General features: G+C 35.8%; 2 protein-coding genes and 1 pseudogene across 2 annotated transcripts; 1 reads left to right on the forward strand and 2 right to left on the reverse strand.

Annotated features, from left to right (window-relative positions):
• The first annotated feature begins 3,586 nt into the window (after positions 1-3,586).
• Positions 3,587-4,523, forward strand: LOC125120697 (olfactory receptor 9G9-like; annotated as a pseudogene).
• A 2,470-nt stretch (positions 4,524-6,993) lies between these two features.
• Positions 6,994-7,932, reverse strand: LOC125121096 (olfactory receptor 9G4-like). Its single transcript, XM_047769398.1, has one exon. The coding sequence runs from the start codon at positions 7,930-7,932 to the stop codon at positions 6,994-6,996; it is 939 nt and encodes a 312-aa protein (XP_047625354.1).
• Positions 7,933-20,723: 12,791 nt separating this feature from the next.
• LOC125121097 (olfactory receptor 9G4-like) lies at positions 20,724-21,670 on the reverse strand. Its single transcript, XM_047769399.1, is given in 2 exon segments — positions 20,724-21,262; positions 21,265-21,670. Coding segments are annotated over 2 exon segments (936 nt in total). The 5' UTR covers positions 21,662-21,670.
• Positions 21,671-22,646: the final 976 nt, after the last annotated feature.

Below are 22,646 nucleotides of genomic sequence, written 5' to 3' on the forward strand. Positions count from 1 at the left end.
AGAATTATTCACCTTGTCAGAAATATCTCATCACCAATATAAATGCAATGCTTGGTATACGAGTTACTAACACATTCACAATGATTTTACGTATACGTGTATCCTTTGCACTAAGTGTTCCAGAATTTACATATTGAAATTCATGTTATTTTATAGTAATCATATCATTATTACCATGTAATATTAGTACTATAAGCTATCTTTCTCTTTTATCCCCTTTATATTAGATTTAAGATATTATATATATATATATATATGCATACATATTAGTGAGGTAGGTAATTGCAAATATTTTTGGTCATCTGGATGACCAAATATATTTTTCCTATATGTTTTGTCTTTTTCCAGAGTTCTTGGCTCATAGATCTTAAAACTCTTGGAACTATCTAAGTGTTGACAGTGATCTTAAAAAATAAGTGTCTTTTGTTATGTTAATAAGTTGACTTCTGGAAATCACTTAAAGATAGGGGCTTGTTGTCAAGGAAGCCAGTCTTGCGACTGGCTCTGACCGCCAGGGAGGGGAAAGAAGCAAAGGGTTGAATTCATCACCAGTGGCCAGTGATTTGAACAATCCTTTCCTATGTAATGAAGTCTCCATAAAAACCCAAAAGGACAGGATTCAGAGTGCTTCTGGGTTCATGATCAAAAGGAGGTGTGGGAAGAGTGGCACTCCTGGACATGGCATGAAAGCTTTGGGCCCTTTCCCCAGCCTTGCCCCATTCTTCTCTTCTGTCCAGCTGTATCTGAGATCTATCCTTTTATAGTGAACTGGTGATCTAGTAAGCAAAACATTTCTCTGAGTTTTGTGAGTTTCTCTAGCAATTTAATCAAACCAAGAAGAGACTCTGGAAACCTCTGACAAGCAAAGTTGGTCAGAAGTAGAGGTAACAAACTGGGTTTGCAAGTGGTATCTGAAGTTGTATGTGGGGTTGAATATTTCCTGTGGAACCTGACACTATGTTTGGGTAGAGAGCAATCAGATTGAGGTGAATTCTTGGACACCCTTGCTGATGTCCAGAGTATTGCCTGTTGTATGTTTGGAAAAAAACCCTTCAAATCAGATTTGGGGTCCCAGAGCACCAAAATGTTGTATTAACTGTAAATTTCACTTTATGAATAAAAAGGAGACACTAAAAATATTTGTTATAAAGCGTAAGTTTCTGAATGTGATAGAATTCACAACTATTACTATAGATGACTTCAAATTATGATGTGTCTTTTTGAGACTGTTCATGACTAGTTATTAAAACCAGAAAATAATGCTAAGCCCCAGGTTTTTAGACAGCAAAAGACCTACAGTTACTTCCCTTTTTAATTCGACATAACCAGATGTCTTAATTCGTTGGTCTTCACTCTGACACTTCACCTCTTGATTCTTAATTTGGTTTTATGATCTCTGGAAATTTTGTGGATAAATGTGCCATAAGCCTATGTTCAAAACTCCTGACAGACTAACACCAAGGGATGAAGTTCTTCTGTTATGATTGTGTGAGGAAAAACTGTGAAGAGGGGCAAAATTTTACCCTTACGATGTGTTGAGCTGGAGCCGTAGTATTATAATTGACATAAAACCGATTTCACAGGTAGAAAAGCATGCAATTATTTAAATCACATTTTACATTGCATGGAAGCCCTCATAAGGAAATGAAGAACTAAAGTGGAAAAATCGAAGCACTTTTATACAGGTTGAACAGGGAGAAGCAATGTTGGAAAAATAACAGAAGTACAGGAGGAAGAGAAAGGAAGATAACATTATTTCACAAAGAAGAGAGGGAGTCCCATTGTGGCTCAGTGGGTTAAGAACCCAACATGGTTTCCATGAGGATGCAGGTTTGATTCCTTGTCTCACATAATGGATTAAGGATATGGTGTTGCTGCAAGCTGAAGCCCAGGTCACAGATGGGGGCTCCAATAGGGTGTTGCTGTGGCTGTGGCATAGGCCTGCAGCTTCAACTCTGATTCAGCACTTAGCACAGGAACTTCTATACATCACAGGTGCACTCTAAAAAGAAAAAATAAATAAAAGTTAAAATTAATTAATTAATTAAGGATGAAGTTGAAGGACTCACATATCCCAATTTCAAAATTTACTACAAAGCTACAGTAATTAAGACAGAAAGGTACTGGCATAAGGATAGATGTAAAGATCAATGACCTAACAGACAATCCAAAAATAAACTCTGAGGTTCATGGTTTTGGTAGGTAGGCTAATACCTTCAAAAATGTTCACATTCTAATCTAATTCTATTCCAAATAAGAAAAACAAATAGTCAATAAACATATGAAAAGATGCCTAACATTATTAGTCATTAAAAATCTACCAAAAACACAATATTATGACATTTTAAACACAGAAAAATCAATAAAATCAAAAAGATAGACAATTTGTTTTAAGTAGAATAAGAGAAAATTGGAATCCTCATGCCTTGCTAGTGGGATTGAAAAATAGTACAGCTGACATGAATGGTAGTTTTCAGTTCCTCAAAATGTTAAATAGAGATTCACCATATGACTCAGCAATTCAACTCCTAGGGTATACACAGGGCAAATGAAAACACATCTCCACACAAAACTTGTAAAAGAATGTTCACTGGAGTACTGCTCATAACTGCCAAAAAGTAGACAGAAGAAAGTACCCTTCAACTGATGAATGATTATATAATGGGTAAACAAAATATGGCACAACTATATAGAGGAATATTAATAGGCAATAAAAAGGAATACAGCAATGATACATGCTGCAATGCAGATGAAAAAGTGAAAAAATAATTGTTTTAACAAGGTCTCTTTGTAGAATTCTTCTGGTCTCATCTTCCTGTCATTGAAAAAATATTTATTTTTCTAGGTTTTGAGAAGACAGCTCTCACATAAGAATTTTATCTCCTATTTTCAAGAAGTAAAGGGGGTATCAGAGCATCCTTTATGATTCTGCTGTTTTTTTATGCTTTTAGTTCAAAATAATTCTTATGCCAAAGTGACATATGTTAGAGTGGCCTATTCTATGACCTTTCATATGTCACCACCTTCCAAACCATGGGGACTTATCCACATCTCATGGGCTCGCAAAAACTTTTCATTTGTAGCTAGAAAATGGGAAACAGATTTTTTTTTCTCTGTCTAAATTTAACTAGCTCCTTTCCCAGTTTTTCCTCATCTAGTTTTCATTTCTTAATATAAGCCAACATGAACTCAAAATATTTCTATACTTATACATTTATTTATTATGTAGTTTCCTTTCTAAATAAAGGCTCCTTAGAATAAGGGTCAGCTCTGTCAGCCTCACTGCTATATCCCAATGCCTGGACATCAAGGGCTCAAGAAATATTTACTTAGTACATGACTAAACCCCCAAACGGCATTAAGGTTTCTTATTACTAAATGCATTTTGTTGAAATAAACATGCAAAGACTCAAGAAACATCTATCACTGGCCCAAATCACCCAAGTTTCCTACACAGATCTTTCTTACTCTAATAACCATAGCCTTGACCATATCTCATAGTCTTATAAAAGAGAATGCCCTTTCGTATTGGTTGAGATAAATAAAGACGTCGCTCTTATATTGGCAGGTGAGGTCTCTTTAAACCATGGAAAGAAGCAATCACACTGTCACTGAGTTCATCCTGGTGGGATTCACAACAGACCCCGTGATGCAGCTGGTTCTGTTTGTGGCCTTTGTTGGTGTCTATTCTGTGAGCCTGGTAGGAAATACCACCCTCATGTTGTTGATCTGTAATGACTCCAGGTTACACACACCCATGTATTTTTTTCACTGGGAATCTGTCTTTTCTGGATCTCTGGTATTCCTCGGTCTACACCTCCAAGATCCTAGTGACCTGCATCTCTGAAGACAAAAGCATCTCCTTTGCTGGCTGTGTAGCCCAGTTCTTCTTCTCTGATGGGCTCGCCTATAGTGAGTGTTGCCTGTTGGCTGCCATGGCTTATGACCACTATGTGGCCATTTCCAACCCCCTGCTTTATGCTCAGGCCATGTCAAGGACACTATGCTGCTCTCTGGTTACATATTCCTATATTGGAGGTTTTGTCAATGAAATAATTCTCACCAGCAACACATTCAAGTTGAATATTTGTGGCGACAATATGATTGACGACTTTTTCTGTGATGTCCCACCCCTGGTCAAGTTGGCATGTGATGTGAAAGACACATACCGGGACATGCTCTACTTCCTCCTGGCCTCCAATGTCATCACCCCTGCCGTGCTCATCCTGGCTTCCTACCTCTTCATCATCACTGCCGTCTTGAGGATCCGCTCCACCCAGGGCCGCCTCAAAGCCTTCTCCACCTGCTCCTCCCACCTCATCTTTGTCACCTTGTACTATGGCTCCATCCTCTACATCTACTCCCACCCAAGTTCCAGCTATTCTCTTGAGAGGGACAAAATGGTGTCTACATTTTACACTGTGCTCTTCCCTATGTTGAACCCCATGATCTACAGTCTGAGGAATAAAGACGTGAAAGGAGCTCTGAAAAAACTCTTCAGGATTTTGCAAACTGAAGGATAAATTGACATCTCTCTCTCAAATCAATGCTCTGTGAAAACAGACTACTTCAGGGGAAGCTTGAGGAAAAGTATTTTAAAACACCTGTTTTTCTATTTAATGAAATCCAATGAGAAATATAATGTTTCTTACATTCGTCTGTTTTGCTTTAGTGAAAGTGTTATAATATGCTCTACAAGATAGATTCAAATCAATAGTAATACAGTTTTTAAAAAACTATATAAGGGTTTAAGGCAGTATGAACAGTTTATATCACTTCTGGAATGCCAAATGATTAAATTTTGCTTTACTATCTCTCTTAGATAGATCCAATTTTTTTTTTCCCTATCGATGAGCATTAAAGCATTGGGAAGAAACTCTTACATGGTAATAGAAAAACGAGGAATGTGAAGAATTTTGTGATGGAAAAAGAGAGGGCGTCGAGACATTGGAATATAAACAGAGATGAAAAATCAAATTGGAAATGACAGAGCTAGTACAAATGGTGAACTGGCTACAACTATGGGTTCTACAATTTTTATTTAATTCCATTTTATAAAAGTGCTTGTGACAACAATAGCTATAATTGTTCAATAGCAAATTCTAATTTATGAGGTACAAGCTACTTATTTGTCACATGTAGGTAGTATTCCATAATTTGTAGTGTTGTTATAAAGAGTGTTTTCAAACATTAACCATTTTTAAGTGTTTAAAAGGTACAAAAGAAATAAAGAATGAAAAAAAAAATTCACTGTGCATTTTTAAAGCCATTCCAAACTATTTTCTTTGCAATACTTATCAAGGGATGTGATTTAACTTATTTTCACAAGAAAAAGGGAGTGCCTCACTTTCTTCTGGTTTTCCTCTCTCTTTTTCCATCCAATTATTGACTGTTGAAGAAAATTTCCCACTAGCTAATGATCTCATGGTATAGTCCATAAATATATATATCTACATATTCCACTTTCAAAATATTTTAAAAGCTACTTTTGTGACTATACTGTGTATGGGGAGAGGAGCAGAGCAATCAATCAGAAAGTTTGAGCCAATACCAGGACATGCTCAAATTTAGGATAATATCCAGACGTGGATGCTACCAAGAAATTACCTTTTGCATGTCAGGCAAATTCACATTGGGGGTGGAAGTCTGATTTGGTCTTACTCTCTTTTTTCAAGGTAAAACATAAACTACTTGATGCAAATACCAAAAATTGAAAAAAAAAAGGGTCAGGATAAGGGTGTGATTTAATAATGTGTCAGATGCTTACAACTCCAGATAAGAATCATAGTTTCTTTTTTGCACTTCTCAAGCTATCATTTATGCATATAAGTGGAAATGAAAACAGACATTCAGGGACAAATTATAGTTTTCAAAAACAATACTATCTGCAATTTTGTAGTTTACAGTTCCTATAAACTATGTTTATAGGAATGAAAGTATTTTTGAGAGTCAACATCAGATTATAAGCAATAAAAGTAAATATCTGGAGACTAAATGTCGACTACCTTTGTCATGAATATAGATGAATCCATACTCTTCCAAAAGAAATGAAGCTTGTCATTCCTTACAATGATTTAAATTACTACAAATGACATGCAGATCCAATTTTCAAACAGAACTGTACATTACAGACACTTTATGAAAAAGATCAATTAAACTTGCCATGTTTTACATATGGAGCTGTAAGATTCTTGGTGGTTAAAATCTTCTATGCATATCTATAGGAGTAAGAACAAGAATTTAATCTAGAATATGATGGGGCTTTTGTTTGTTGGTTTGTTTGTGTCAGTTTGTACCACCTGATGATATTTTCCTACCTGAGAAATAAATAGTGTGTGACCAAGGGCTGGCATGGCAGACTCTACATTCTACATTAAGTGATCACTCTTTTAAGGTGATATGCAATCCTGAAGTCACATATTTCACTATATATTTAAAAAGGTTTTTTTTTCATAATCTAAAAAACTTAAAACAGTTTGCACAATATTACATTACTGTAGAAGATACAACGTTTCCAAAGAAATAATATACTCAATTAGAGCTTTATGAAGGAGTTTGACAGAATGACTTACTAAAAATAAATAGCTGTCAAGTTTTGAGTGGATTTCCAGGAGCTTAACAATTCTAAATCTTATTTCTCAGTTAATAAAGTTTGCTCAGCAAGAGACAAAGCCAAACCATGTACATGAAAGCCATCCAAATCCACTTTTTTCCTTTTTAAAGACCTCCCAAAAAAACAAGCAAATAAGTTTTATGAAAACCTCATACTGCAATGTAGTAAAATACAATATTGTAGAATATCAAACAACCCAATATTATAGGTTTAAAATAGTTTAATCCCCAAAAGTATTGATAAACAATAAAAATGGTTTGATCAAGTTTTCATTATGTACAATATGTTGTGTTTACTTGAAAGGTTGTAATGTTACAAACATGTTTATAAGCCACTAATTCAGAAAATGCAATGAAATCGTTCTTCAAAAAAGGTAGCCTTCATCTCTGAAGTCTTATGGTGTGAGTTGTTTTCCAGAAGGCCTTTTTGACATCTTTATTTCTCACACTATAGATGAGAGGGTTGAGCAACGGGTTGACCACAGTGTAGAAGAGAGATGCCAATTTGTCTCTCTCCAGGGAATAGGCGGAACTTGGCCTTGAATATGTGAAGAGCAAGGACCCATAGAAGAGCATCGCTGAGATGAGGTGTGAAGCACAGGTGGAGAAGGCCTTGCGTCTTCCTGAGGCTGTGCGGATCCTCAGAAGAGCCAGAAGAATCTTGAAATAGGAGATCAGAATGGCAAGAACATTGGAGAGGACCGAGAAACCCACCAGACCCAGGAGGACCTTTTCATAAACGTGGGTGTCTGTACAAGACATTTTTACCAATGGTGGAACATCACAGAAATAGTGGTCAATGATATTTTTGCCACAAAAACTCAGGCGAAAAGTGTTGGCAGTATGGGCTATGGCATTCAAGAACCCTCCTATGTAGGAGCCAGCAACAAGTCTAGTACAGAGAGAACTGGACATGGTACTTGAATAAAGTAAAGGGTTGCAAATTGCCATGTGGCGGTCATAGGCCATGGCTGCTAGGAGATAGCACTCAGTGTAGGTTACAGCACAGGAAAAGAAAAACTGGGCACCACATCCAGCCAGGGACATGCGCTTATCTTCTGAGACACAACTGGCCAGGATTTTGGGGGTGTACACAGAGGTGTACCAGAAATCTAGGAAAGACAGATTGCCAATGAAAAAATACATAGGTGTATGTAGGTAAGAATCAATATAGATTACGATAACAAGGGCCATATTCCCTGATAAGGTGAGCAAATAGAACACCAGAAATATTCCAAACAGTATCAACCTCCACTTGGGATCTGTAGAGAGGCCCACTAGGATGAATTCTGTCAGGATGGTATGATTTCCAACTTCCATGTCCACAGAGTAGAAAGCCTAATAAATATCATGAGGGGGAAAAACTCTTAATAATGTTTTATTGAAAGAAATTAAGCAACAATTAAATCAGCAATTGCTAGGAGGCTTGTGGACTTTTGTACTCTCTAGAATGATAGAACTTCACTGAGACTTGGGAAAAAAATGGACTTGGAGTTAGAATCTCCTGCTGAATGTAGAGTTTTCAATTAATTGCTTAATGTAGCAAAAGACCCTCATTCCTACCAAATGGGTGAGAAAAACCGTGATCCCCTACAGGTTGTCTGATAGATTAAAGAAAATACACTTGAGAGGTGTGTCCAGTATAGCAGAATTGGAAGACCCTGAGCCCACCTTCTCCTGTAGTACAACTGAAATTGCTACTATTTACAGAGCAACTATCAATGACAACAATCTGAACACCAACAGACTATATTTGCAGCTGTAAAAAGTCTCAATAAATTTTAAATATTTCAAGTCACAGAAAGTATATTCTCTGACTTCAATGTAATTACATTAGAACCCAGTAATTGAAAGATCTCTGGAAAATTCCCAAATACTTGAAAAATAAATAATACCCTTCTGAAGGGACCTAAAAGCTAAAGAAAAATTTAAACAATCTTAGAAACTATTGAGAGAATGAAAATAAAAATATAACATATTAATTAGTGGGAAACAATAAAGCATCATTTTACAGGGAAATTTCTAACACTCACCACCAATGAAAAGATAAAATGCCTTTAACCAGTGATGTCAGCTTCTGAGTATGGCTGGAGAATGACCAAGGTGGTGGAGTAGAAAAACCCTGAGCTCAACTCCTCCCATGCACATACCTAAATTATAAATATTGACAGAAAAACTATGGATGAGAATAGCACCAAGATGAGAAGAAAAGATTTTCCACAACTGAGCATCTTAAGAACAAATAACTATGAGGTGGACAGGAGGGTAATGATGTGATAGTGTCAAACACACACCCTCAAGTAGGTGACCATGAGGAGTAGGATAATCAAAATTGCAAAGTTTCTCCTCAAGGAACGTGGGGTCCAAGTCCCACATAGTGCTCCCTAAGCTGGGGGTCCTGCATGAAAAAATGAAGTCCCCCCAGGACATCCGGCTTCAAAAACCATGTGGGTTTACATTTGGGAGAACCGGAAAACTGTACGTAACAGACACTCCACTCCTAAAAGACATCTGCAAAATCTCATATTCTCTGAATCCATTTTAGGGAGCACATTCTACTAAAAGGGTACTCATTAATAAAGACAGACATAGCATAAAGGTAGTAGATCATTATCTCTAGCCACAGTAAATGGGTAAGGAATATATCGAGCAAAAGTTGTAAAATATGATGTCAAAAATATTAAATGTGAGAGGGTGATGAGGTACAACTGTAGCGTTATTAGAATACATTCAAATTTAAGAGATTATCTACTAAAACAAATACTAATAGTTAATGACATATATCATGTATACATAATATATATAAACCTCGTGGTAATCACAAACCAAAACCTAGAGTAGACACACACACACAAAAAAAAGAAGAGAATCAAAACATAAAACTAAAGATAGTCATCAAATCACAAGAGAGCAAAAGAAGAAGCGAGAAATAATAAAGACCACTACAAAAACAATCCCACAGCAATTAATAAAATGGCAATGAGAACATACATAGGAATACCTACTTTAAATATAAATGGGGTATATTATTAATGCAAAAGGCATGGTGTTGCTAAAATCTCAAATAAACAACTTGCCAATACACATAAAGAAACTAGAAAAAGAATAAGCCAAACCCAAACTGAGTAGAAGGAAGGATACAATAAAGAACAGGGCAGAAATAAGAAAAGTGAAGCCTAAAAAAGACAATAGAAAAAATTACTGAAACTAAAAACTGTTCCTTTGAAAAGATAAACAAAATTGAGAAAATTTTAACCACACTCATCAGGAACAAAGAGAGAGTGTTGAAATAAGTAAAATTCAAAATGAAAAAGTTACAACCTATAGCACAGAAATACAAGCAATCATAAGAGAATACTGTGAACAGTACATGCCAACAAATTTGAAAATCTACATGAAATGGATACATTCCGAGAAAAAGCAATCTTCCAAGATCAAGTCAGGAAGGAATAGAAAATATGAACAGACTCATTATTGGTAATGAAATTGAATCAGCAATGAAAAACTCACAGGGAATAAGTCCAGGGCCATATGGCTTCACAGAGAAATTCTACCAAATATTTAAAGAGGTAACATCTATCTTTATCAAATTATTCCCTGAAATTGAAGAGGAGGGAACACTTTGAAGCTTATTCTAGGAGGCCAGCAATACACTGCTACCAAACCCAAAGACACCACCAAAAAAAAAAATAAATAAATAAAATAAACCCTGTATGCTTAGTGAACATAAATGCAAAAATTCTTCAACAAAATTTTAGCAACCACAATTAAACAATATATTAACATGATACTAAATGGTAAAAATAGTAATGTTTTTCCTCTATGACCTGGAACGAGACAAAGATGCTCAGTCTTGCCACCTAACTTTAAAATAATATTGGAAGTCCTCGTCTCAGCAATCAGACAAGAAAAAGAAATAAAAGGCATCCAAATAGAATGGGAAGAAGTAAAACTCTCACAATATAAGAAACACTATATGTAGAAATCACTAAAGACTCCACCAAAAAATACTATTAAATCTAATAAATAAATGCATATACAGACATCTGTTGTGTTTCTACACACAGATTATCAGAAAGAGAATTTAAGAAAATAGTCCTAGTTACAATTGCGTCAAAAAGAATAAAATACCTAGCAACAAATCTAACCAAGGAAATTACAAAAGACCTTTACTCAGACAACTACACGATGTTGATAAAATAAATTGAAGACAATGGAAACAAATGGAAATATATGCCATGCTCATGGACTGGAGAAATTAATATTGTTCAAGTGGCCATACAAATCAAGGTAATCTACAGATTCAGTTCAATCTGTCTCAAAATATCAATGGCATTTTTCACAAGACTAGAACAAATAATTCTAAAATGTATATGGAAACACATATAAAAGGTCCTGAAGTGTCCAAAAGGTCCTAGAGAAAGAAAACTGGAGAAAATCTGGAGTTATCATGCTTCCTGATTAGAAACTATACTAAAAAGCAAAGGTAATCAAAACTATATGATACTGGCACAAAAGTAGACACATATATCAGCAGAACAGCATAAAAAGTCTAGAAAATATACCCACACTTACATGTTCAATTAATCTACAACAGACAAGCAAGAATATACATGTCAGGAAAGACAGCCTCTGAAATAAATGGTGTTTGGAAAACTAGACAGGTACAAGCAAAAGAATCAATCTGGACGACTTTCTTTACCATATAAAACAACAACAAAAACAAACAACAAAAAACCCTAAAAACTGATTGCGCTTAAACTTAAGACCTGAAACCAGAAAATTCCTAGAAGGAAACATAGGCAGTATACTCTTTGGCACCAGTCTTAGTAATAGATTTTAAGATCTATCTCTTCAGAAAAAAGAAACAAAAGCAGAAATTTTAAAATGAGACATCAGGAGTTCCTGTTGTGGTGCAGCAGAAATGAATCCAACTAGGAACCATGAGGTTGTGGGTTCTATTCCTAGTCTCACTCAGTGGGTTAAGGATCCGGTATTGCTATGAGCTGAGGTTTAAGTCACAACATTGCTGTGGCTCTGGCACAGGCCAGTGGCAACAGCTCTGATTAGACCCCTAGCCTGGGACCCTCCATATGCCATGGGTGCGGCCCTCAAAAGACAAAAAAAAAAGCGGGGGGACGTCAAACTAAAAGATTTTGCCTAGTGAAGGATACTACCAACCAAAAGGCAATCTATTGAATGGAAGAGAATACTTGCAAATAATATATCTGATAAGTAATTAATATCCACAAATATAAAAGAATTTATACAATTCAATATCAAAAAACCTCCAAACAACCCAATTTTAAAAAAAGCAGAGTGGACTTCCCCCTGTGGCACAATGGGTTTATGATCCAGCTTGTCTCTGTAGAGTTGCCAGTTCGATCCCTGGCCTGGAGCAATGGGTTAAGAACCATTGTTTTCCATAGCTGCAATATAGGTCTCAGCTCCAGGTCAGATTCAATCTCAGGCCCATGGACTTCCATACGATGTGGGTGTAGCCAAAAAGGAAAATAAAATGAGCAGAGGACCTGAATATATATTTTTCCGAAGAAAACATACAGATGGCCAACAGATACATAAAAAGATATTCAACATTATTAATACAGTGGAAGAAAATCAAAACCAACAATGAGATATCAGCTCAGACTCTCAGAATGGCTATTATCAAAAAGACATCAAATAACAAGTTTGGCTAAAGATGTGGAGGAAAGGGAGCTCTTGTGTACTAACTGGTGGAAATGTACATTGGTACACTCACTATGGAAAAGAGTATGAATGTTTATCAAAAAAGTAAAAATATAACTACCATATGATCCAGAAATTATATTCTTGGGTAATTATCTCAAAAACACTAATTCAAAAAGGTTTGCACCCTACTGCTTATGCAGTATTTACTTTACAATAGCCAAGATATGGAAGTTAATCTTACTGTCCACCTATAGATAAATGGATAAAGGAGATGTGGTACACATAGAAACAATGCCATATTATATTGGCACCTAAAAAATAATGAAAATCTACTATTTGCAATAACATGAATGGATCTAGAGGGTGAGTCAGAGAAAGACAAATACTATGTGATCTTGCTTAATTGTGAAATCTAATAAAACATGAACAAACAAAAGAAAACAGAAACAGGAGTTCCCATCATGGTGCAGCAGAAACAAATTCAACAAGGTTGCAGTTTCAGTCCCTGACTTGCTCAGTGGGCTAAGGATCCATTGTTGCCATTAGCTGTAGTGTAGGTCACAGTCGCAGTTCAGATCTGATATAGCTGTGGCATAGGTCAGTGGCTACAGCTCCAATTCAACCCCTAGCCTGGGAACCTCCATATGCCACGGGTGCAGCCCTAAAAATCCAAAAAAGAAAAAAGGAAACAGAAAACAGAAACAGACTTATAGATACAGAGAACAAACAGGTGCTTGCCAGAGGGAAGATGTCTGGGTAGTGGGATGATAAATCAGGTGAGAAACAAACTTCCAGTTACAAAATAAATGTCATAGCAATGTAAGGAATATAAATCATGGTAAATACAGTCAACAATATTGTAATAAGTTTGTACAGTGGCAGATGATAACTGGACTTATAACAGTGATCATTTTGTGATATATAGAAATATTAAATGCCTATGATGTCTATCTGCAAATAACAGGGTTGTTGGTAAATTATACTTCAATTAAAATATAAAAATTAAAAAAATAAAGGAGGTACACATGAAAACACCATCACTGTTTTGGAACATAGTGAAGTATATATATGAAATAAATACTTTCATATATCCTGAAGAACTCACATTAGGCATTCTCTCTCTTTCTGATAGTTATACAAATACCAATATATTTTACTATTCTTGCTACTATTAGTACAACTAGAAAATTTATACATATATATGAATATAAATATATAAAATACATGTAAATTACATATATACATGCATACATGCATGCATATATTAATAGAGAAACAAACTGTATACCAGTTAATAGTCTAAGCCCTAATCTTACTCACTTAATCCTTTCCACAACTCTATACATGATCATCATGTATTTTAAGAAACATTTCCAAGGTCACAGAACTGACCAGCAGGACAGTTGGTGTTTGATCCCAGAATTCTCTTTATCAAGAGCATATACTCTCAACCATTAAGCCCTTTATGGCTTTTATAGATAAATTGTTTTCTTTCCTGTTCAAGCTAAAGCAATAATGCAGCCCCTGAGAACCTGATTTCATTATCTAATAAAAGATTTTTAATTATTTTTAAAGAATGCTTTGTTTTCCATTTTCTTCCAGGTGACATGAAATTTATATATGTATTTTATGCATTTTTTATAAGGTGGCCTAAGACCATTAGAAAGAACCCAACTTTGCTGTCAAGGGTTCATTGAGAAAGCATGAATATTTCAAAGTTGATGTTTCAAAGCTCCAAAGCTCTCAGAGAGAAGCTAAAATGAGATATTTAATTCAAAACATTACAGAGTTAGGACTGAGGACCCAGCAGCTTGAGAGCTGATGTCCTCCTAGCTAAAAAGGCAGTGGGAGAAAGCCAAAACCCACAGAGGACTGTGATTTACTCTGATGTTTAAAACATTTACTTTGGAGCCAATTCAGTCAGTGTTGCAACTAGAATCCAAACCTGATTCTTTTACCTGGAGGTCTAGTGCTTCCACTTGCTAGGAGGTAAGGTATGGATGTCTGAATTTTTCTCATTCAGCCCATGATATTAAGATAGATTGTGACTCCATGGATGGCATGTGGTAAAAGCAGCTTAAAGCCTTGAAGACAATTCTACTACTCCAGCTATTACTATATAATGGATCTCTTCTTATTAGCATGCAAAGAACAAAAGATCATTCATACACCCAGTTTCATAAGTCAGCTTTAATTTACCTTCATAAGCCCTTTCTCACCATGACTCTTCAATTATTGAGCTTCAACAAAGTAAATTACTCAGGCAATTGATTTTCCAAGATTAACCTCACATATCCTGGGATCTTCACAGGTCTAGTCCTGTGTTCTTATTCATTTCTACACTTATATTTTTCTTCTATATCTACTCAAGTTTGAATAAATTATCTTGACAGAAATGTATGGGTATTATATTGATAACCTATAAAATAATGTATTATCATCTCAATATCTATTACAAACTTTCTGTGCTGTGTTATCACTTGTCTGCACTGGGAAATATATATATGACTTATTAAGTTCTCTTTAATAAAATATAATTGGGAGATGGAAATATCTGAATAGAGCTAATTACTACTGTTATACTACTTCCACCCAAAGAGGCAAATAACAGAAAAAAATAAATTTTGTGCTAACCTCAGTCTTCTCAGAAGATGAAATATTTAAATGACCCTGAAAAGTGAGTCCAAATGCCGGCCTATTGAAGGGGGAACAAGAAACAAGAGAGCATTTCCATGAAAAGGAAGAACATAAATCATCAGAGGAAACCACAATTTGAAAAGATACATGCGCCCCAATCTTCATTGCACTACTATTTACAACATCCAAGACATGGAAGCAACTGAAATGTCTGTCAACAGAGGAATGGATAAATAAGATTTTGTACCTATATATGATGGAATATTATTTGGCCCCCAAAAAGAATGAAATAATGCTATTTGCTGCAGCATGGATGGACTTAGAAATTATTACAATAAGTGAAGTAAATCCGACAGATAAAGACTTATATCATATTTCTTATATGTGGAGTCTTAAGAAATGATACAAAAGAACTTATTTATAAAACAAAAACAAACTCACAGATTTCAAAACCAATATATTGGTTACCACAGGGGAAACCATGGATGGAAGGGAGGAATTGGGAGGATGGGAGTAACATATACACACGGCTGCTTAAAACAGGTGATTAACAGGAACCTACTGTACAGTACAAGAAAATCTACTCAATAGTTTGTAATATCCTATATAGGAAGAAAGAATGGATATATTTATATGTATGACTGATTCGCTCTGCTGAACACCTGCAACTAATGCTGCATGGTAAATCAACTGTAATGCAATAAAATCAAAATTTAAAAAAATGAATTACAAAAGAGAACATATATCCCTCACATGAGTGAGAGTGGTGAGCAAAGAGGCTGAGAAGTTAACTAAAGATGAGATGGAAGAAGGTGCCAATGGATGAGCCACAAGAGTTATCAGCTCACAAAGCTTAGTGGAAGCCATAGTAAGGATTTCGGTCTTTAAACCAACACAAATGGAAACACTTCCATTATGAGGAGGTACTATAACCATGTTTATATTTTTAAGGTTCACCCTGGCTATGGCTCACAGAATGGATTGAAAAGGAGCAAAATCTCCCTTTTAAGAGAAATCTCTTAAATCTCTCCCAATCAACTATTTGCTCAAGGTTGAGGTCAATTCTCTGAGAAAGGCAGGAAAGAGGTATTCAAACCTCTTGAAAAAATTACTAGGAATTGTATAAACTGAGACCTTACCCTGACAGACATGACTCAAAGAATCTCAGTTTAAGCCTCTCTTCTAACCAGGAATGTGTATTTTATAAACTACTTTAAACCCCAGGATACAAGAAATCTTTAAAGACAAGATCCTCTCAAAGTACTGTTTGGTAACAAAATCATTCCTTCTGTACTTTTAAACTGAAAGCTACAAAATCTTGGGAAAAGTAAATAAATAAATAAATAATAAATAAATTTAACAAAAGCTTTAGACCATTTTATTAAAAGACAGATAGTCATCATTCTGACTTTTGTATGAAACAGAATTGTGTTGGAAATCCACCACATGATATTTTGTAACATAACTCTAACATTTAAAGAGAAAGAGGGCAAAACTAAACAACAAACCAAAGATCTAGTGAATATTGCAAAGAAAAAAAAGAACTTTTAATTGATTTCCTGATTTCAAAAGTAGATTCTGTTTTTCTACCTTTGATGTCTGTGATGGCCATGTATTTTGTTTGGGCAAATAGTTTATAGCAGCATAGGCAGGATCCTGTAGATGCCAAGCCTGAACCTCGAGAAGCTTTGCATGTTTCCTTTCATATTTTTGAAATCCTACCACTGCCATGTAAATAAACGTGGGTCAGCTTGCTGGATAATAAGATATCTGGCTGCATTCTCTTTGTAACCTCAGCTGACAGCAAGCTAGACCCCAGACATGTGAGTGGGTCCATTCTTCATCAGCCAAACCCACCTGAGCTAATGGCTAAACACAGACATCTGATCCAGCCCAGCAGGAAGCAAACAGGACTGGCATTATAGACAGTCTTGTATAACTGCACAATTGAGATGACAGTGCAAATGCTGATTCCACTCCATTGGTAACTCTGCAATTTTTTTTAGCCTCCACTCCTCATTCCTCCACATTTAGAAAAGTAAAAATAAAAATCAGTGTATGTACATAAGATGCATATCTCAGTGTGTCACCAGAACATATTGCTAACTAACGGGAGCTATTTTTATCTGAGAAAAAATGAATAATACCTGACTTCGTTATAAAAGCTGAGCATGAGAAAAAAATATGCATTAGAATTTCTTCCTAAAATCTTGAAGGTTAATAGTTTTGTTACTTTCACATGCAATTGAACAAGGGAGTGCAAAGTCCACTGGTCTGGGATTGAGGAGTCCTGTCATAGGGACAGAGCCTGACACTAATTACTTTCTCTGTGTGTGTGTGTTTATGTGTCTGAGTTTAATTGAGATGTGATTGACATAACACTTGTGTGGTTATAAGAGAGTCACCTGTATGGTCTGGAACATAAGGTTACCCATATGAACAATTTGGTTGAGCCTTTTTCAGGAACCTTCTGTGATTCCAATCTGTTAACACTTAGAGAATCAATCACAAATATAAGGATAGATAACCTCACCTGCAGCAAGACAGCATGCAGAGAAAATCAACAACCTTTATATACGCATATATCTTTGGCGACATCAGACATTACCATCCTCTTGGCTTAAGCAAGAGAGAAAATATAGTCTTATTTTAACAAGATTTGCACTGTCACACTTGTTTCAACAAAAATCAACCAATGAGCTTGTGCACACTCATTAATTTCTTCATCAAGAAAATGAGTCATTGCTCTTCAGTTTGTGGAATGCTGGATCTCTTCAACAACCAAACAAAGGCAATGCACCTTCTCTCCAACATTCAAAGCTGCACATATGTTTAAACAAACAAAATTTGAGTTCACAAATCCCCATAAATCTATCCATAGGTTTTTTTGGTTATGATTCTTAATTAAAATTCTAATACTAAAAGATGCCTAAGTTCCTTTCCAGTGCTAACATTCTATAATCATAAGAGATGAGTACTAAATACTTTGAACTTCACATGCTTATACCTGAATTCCTAATCTCCAGCCCCACATGTTGATCTATATGCTCATTTCTAAAATTAGGTAATAAATTTGATTCTTCTAGTTTCTCCAGCCACAAACCAGGAATCAACCTACTTTCTTTCTCTGCTGGCCCCTCTTCAACATCCATCCAGCACCTGGAAATGAGTAGCAAGGAGTAAAAATATCACACTAGCAATATGGATTGCACATCTACTAGAAGCACTAGCACCAAAAAGTGTGTCACCTTTTCGGTCCTCTTGTTTTCACCAGGATAACAGTTAATATATGATAATTAAGCGTAACTACTAGACTGAACTTGAATTCTAGATGAGAGTTACACATATGGAATTCTATTTAGAAGATGGAGAGTGTGTGTGTGTGTGTATGTGTCTGTGTGTGTGTGTGTCTGTGTCTCTGTGTGTGTTTAGCACAGGACAGAATCTGTATCTCTCTTGTTTCAGCTGAGGTCAGAGATAGGACAAACCACTTCACTGCCCCTCATCCCAGTTGCTTACCCTGGATTAAGAAGGACACTCCTGGAAGTGATACTCTTTTCCCCCTCCTCTGATAATTTGGCATGCTCTATTAGACCCTATACATGTATTCCTCAACAGCCCTTTGGGATTCCTTCAACCAGTAGCCCAGAAATATGTACTTCACTCTCTAAAGACACAATTACAGTTCTTTTGGAGTATGGGGATGATATATTAATTAGGATATGAAAATAATGAGGAGTATTTAATTAAAATTGGCTCCCTTAGTTGGTCTAAGTCACAATATGATTTTTTTTCCATATTGAAATCATTAGATATTTGCTAGTTTATTTTTATTTTTATTTTTTATTGTAGTTGATATACAGTGGTCTGTCATTTTCTTCCATTCAGCAAAGTGATCCAGTTATACAATTATATACCTTCTTTTTTTCCACATTATCCTCCATCATGTTCCATTACAACTGATTAGATATAGTTCTCTGTGCTATACAGAGGGATCTCATTGCTTATCCACTCCAAATGCGACAGTTTGTGTCTACTAACCCCAAAACTCCCAGTCCCTCCCACTACCTCTCCTTCCTTCTTGGCAACAGAAAGTCATTTCTCCTGTCCATGAGTTTGTTTCTTTTCTGTAGGTAGGTTCATTTGTGCCACATATTAGATTCTAGATACAGGTGATATCACATGATATTTTTCTTTCTCTTTCTGACTTCTTTCACTTAGTATGAGAGTCTCTAGTTCCATCCATGTTGCTGCAAATGGCATTACTTTGTCTGCCATGGGTGCAGCCCTAAAAAGACAAAAAAAAATATTAAAAAATAAGTTAAAAAATTTAAAAAAACACCTGTTTGAAAAAAAAATAATTGGCATTTTGCTTTATTGACCAGCATATAATCTTCACTATAAAATGTAGATTCAATTTAATATTAATATAGTTTTTAAAAAGTAGCATTCACATTAAATGCAAAATAGAAGTGTATTTACTATATCTGGGATCCCAAGGGCTTAAATTACATTATTATTCCCCTATGTTGACCCAACTGATTTTCCCTACCTAATGAGATTTATGGGAATATACAGAAAATATTATATTGTATTTGGATATTTGAGGAATACATCCTTCCTCTTTCTTTTCCAATACATACAGAAGTTCTGTGTAAATGGAAATATAAGAAATATTAGAAATATTGTGATGAAAACAGAGTGGGCAATGACATGCTATTTAATGAATGCATATGAAAAGAAATCAGAAATGTCAGAGCTAGTACAAATGGTGAAGTGGTTACAGTGACCCATTTTACATTTTTAATATAAATGCATCTTATACATGTACTCATTGCTACAATAGCTATAATCATTTAATAACAAAGTTCTAACTTCAAGGCACAAGCCACTCATTCATCATATGTAACTAATAGTCCTTCGTTTTCCATGGTGTAAAGACTGTCAAAAAATAAAAATAAAAAGCATTTTCAGGTACTGAAAATGAAGCTATAATTTTCTCTGTACTTAAAATATTCTGGTAGAAAAAAATGTGTCTAGAATAGAGTTGCGCTTATGGTTGTTGGTTCATTTTTGCAGTTCGTTCCACTGGATGTTATTTTTCTTTATGGGAAAGATGAGGTGTACGAATTGAGGAAACATGGCAGACTGAGTCTCTGGGGGAGACCTCTTTTTCAGGGCAATACATTATCGTAGAGGCACCTATTTCTCCGTGATTTACAATGATGTATGTTTCTTTTCCATCTAAATAACTATTACACATTTTGCTTAATATTAAATTGATGTGGAAGATACCCATTTACAAAGATATTTTCTATATGCTCATCTAGAGCTTTATGAATGAATATGGAGGGAATTCCTTACTAAAACTAAATGTGTATAAAATCTTGACTAGATTTCTGGATATTTAGCCATGCCAAATCATTTCCCCATAGAATAAAATTTGTTCACTAAGAGTCAACGTCAAACCATGTGCACAAAAACGACCTAATTCCTCTTTCTCCTTCTACAACCTTCTGAAGATGATTAAACAGATAAATCTTGTAAAAATCTAGTACTGCTGAGAAACAACTACAGTATCACAGAACATCAAAGAGCCAAATATCATAAGTTTAAAATAATTTAATCACAACAAAATAATAAACAATAAAAATGATCTTATCAATGTTTCATCTTTTAAGATTAATGTATTGCATTTACTTGAAATGTTGCAATGTTTACAAACATGTTTATAAGCCACTAATTCAGAAAATGCAATGAAAGCATTCTGCAAAAAATGAACTTCATCTCTGAGACCTTATGATCTGAGTTGTTTTCCAGAAGGCTTCTTTGACATCCTTGTTTCTCACACTATAGAGGAGAGGGTTGAGCAATGGGTTGACCACAGTGTAGAAGAGAGATGCCACTTTGTCTCTCCCCAAGGAGTAGGTGGAACTTGGCCTTGAATACGTGAAGAGCAAAGATCCATAGAAGAGCATGACCGAGATGAGGTGTGAAGCACAGGTGGAGAAGGCCTTGCATCTTCCTGAGGCTGTGCGGATCCTCAGAAGAGCCAGAAGGATGTTAAAATAGGAGATCAGGATGGCAGGAATGCTGGAGAGGACTGTGAAGCGCACCACTCCCAGGAGGACCTTTTCATAAACGTGGGTGTCTGTACAAGACATCTTTACCAATGGTGGTGCATCACAGAAGAAGTGGTCAATTATATTTTTGCCACAGAAACTCAAGCGAAAAGTATTGGCAGTGTGGGCTATGACATTCAAAAACCCTCCTATGTAGGAGCCAGCAATGAGTCCAGTACAGAGAGAATCAGACATAGACTTGAGTCAAGCAATGGATTACAGATGGCCATGTGGCGGTCATAAGCCATGGCTGCTAGGAGATAGCACTCCGTGTAGGCTACAACACAGGAAGAGAACAACTGGGCCCCACATCCAGCCATGGAAATGCGCTTATCATCAGAGACACAACTGGCCACGATTTTGGGGGTGAACACAGAGGTGTACCAGAAATCCAAAAAAGACAAGTTGCCAATGAAAAAATACATAGGTGTGTAGAGGCAGGAATCAATACAGATTAAAATAACTAGGGTCATGTTCCCTGATAAAGGGACCAAATAGAGAGTTAGAAATATTCCAAATAACATCATCTGCCACCGGGGGTCTGACGAGAGGCCCACTAAGATGAATTCAGTCAAGATAGTGTGATTTCCAACATCCATGTCCACAGAGGTGAAAATCTGATATGATAAGGAGAAAAAAAAAAATAGTGCCTTGTCTTTTGAAAGAAATAAACAGAGGTATCGATTAGGTCAACAAGACTAGGAGACTTTCCCCCTTAATCCCTTACTATCTTTTTTTTTTTTTTAAAAAAGGATATAATTTCAGTCTGTGACTTGAGAAGCCCACTGGAAATGCAGTCAAGATCTGATTTTATTTTATTTACTTATTTATTTAGCCTCTTTTTAGGGCCATGCCCACAGCATGTGGAAATTCCCAGGCTAGGGGTTGAGTCAGAGCTATAGGCACTGGCCTACGCCACAGCCGCAGCAATGCCAGGTTCAAGCAGCGTCTGTGACCTACACCACAGCTCATGGCAACGCCAGATCCTTAACCCACTGAGCAAGGCCAGGGATCAAACCTGTGTCCTCATGTATAGTAGTTGGGTTCGTTAACTGCTGAGCAACGACAGGATATCCAACATCTGATTTTAGAATTAAGGTCTTCACTTACCAATTGTTTGATGAAGTGCAAGTACCTTGTCTCATCAACAGTTAAGCAAAATGATGACCTCTGACAGTTGGTGTGATTGAATTTAGGTCATATTTCAGGAAAATATCCATCCAAATATCTGTTACATGGGAAGCACTCAAATATTTTCAGTGTTCTGTATGTATTATTGGGATTTTTTTTATATGTCAGGCATTGTGTTAATAGTTACACAAATACCAATGCACTGTACTACTCCCACAACTATTAGTACAAATAGAAAAATATTTGTATTGCTCATTATGTTCAGATAGCATCCTAAATCCTATGATTAACCCACTTCATCATTTGCACAATTTGTAAGATAAGCATTATAATCTTCACATAGTTTAGGAAACATTTTCAAGGTCCCAGAACTGGTAAACAGCAGAGCTGGTATTTAAATCCAGAATTTTCTTTACCAAGAATACATGCGCTTGGTGTACCGATTATGGCACA

Source organism: Phacochoerus africanus, chromosome 2 (assembly GCF_016906955.1).
Source record: "Phacochoerus africanus isolate WHEZ1 chromosome 2, ROS_Pafr_v1, whole genome shotgun sequence".
Lineage (NCBI taxonomy): Eukaryota > Metazoa > Chordata > Mammalia > Artiodactyla > Suidae > Phacochoerus > Phacochoerus africanus.

Bases quoted from the DNA above. Each gene is read 5' to 3' on its own strand.
- LOC125121096 (XM_047769398.1), bottom strand. From the start codon at position 7,932: ATGGAAGTTGGAAATCATACCATCCTGACAGAATTCATCCTAGTGGGC.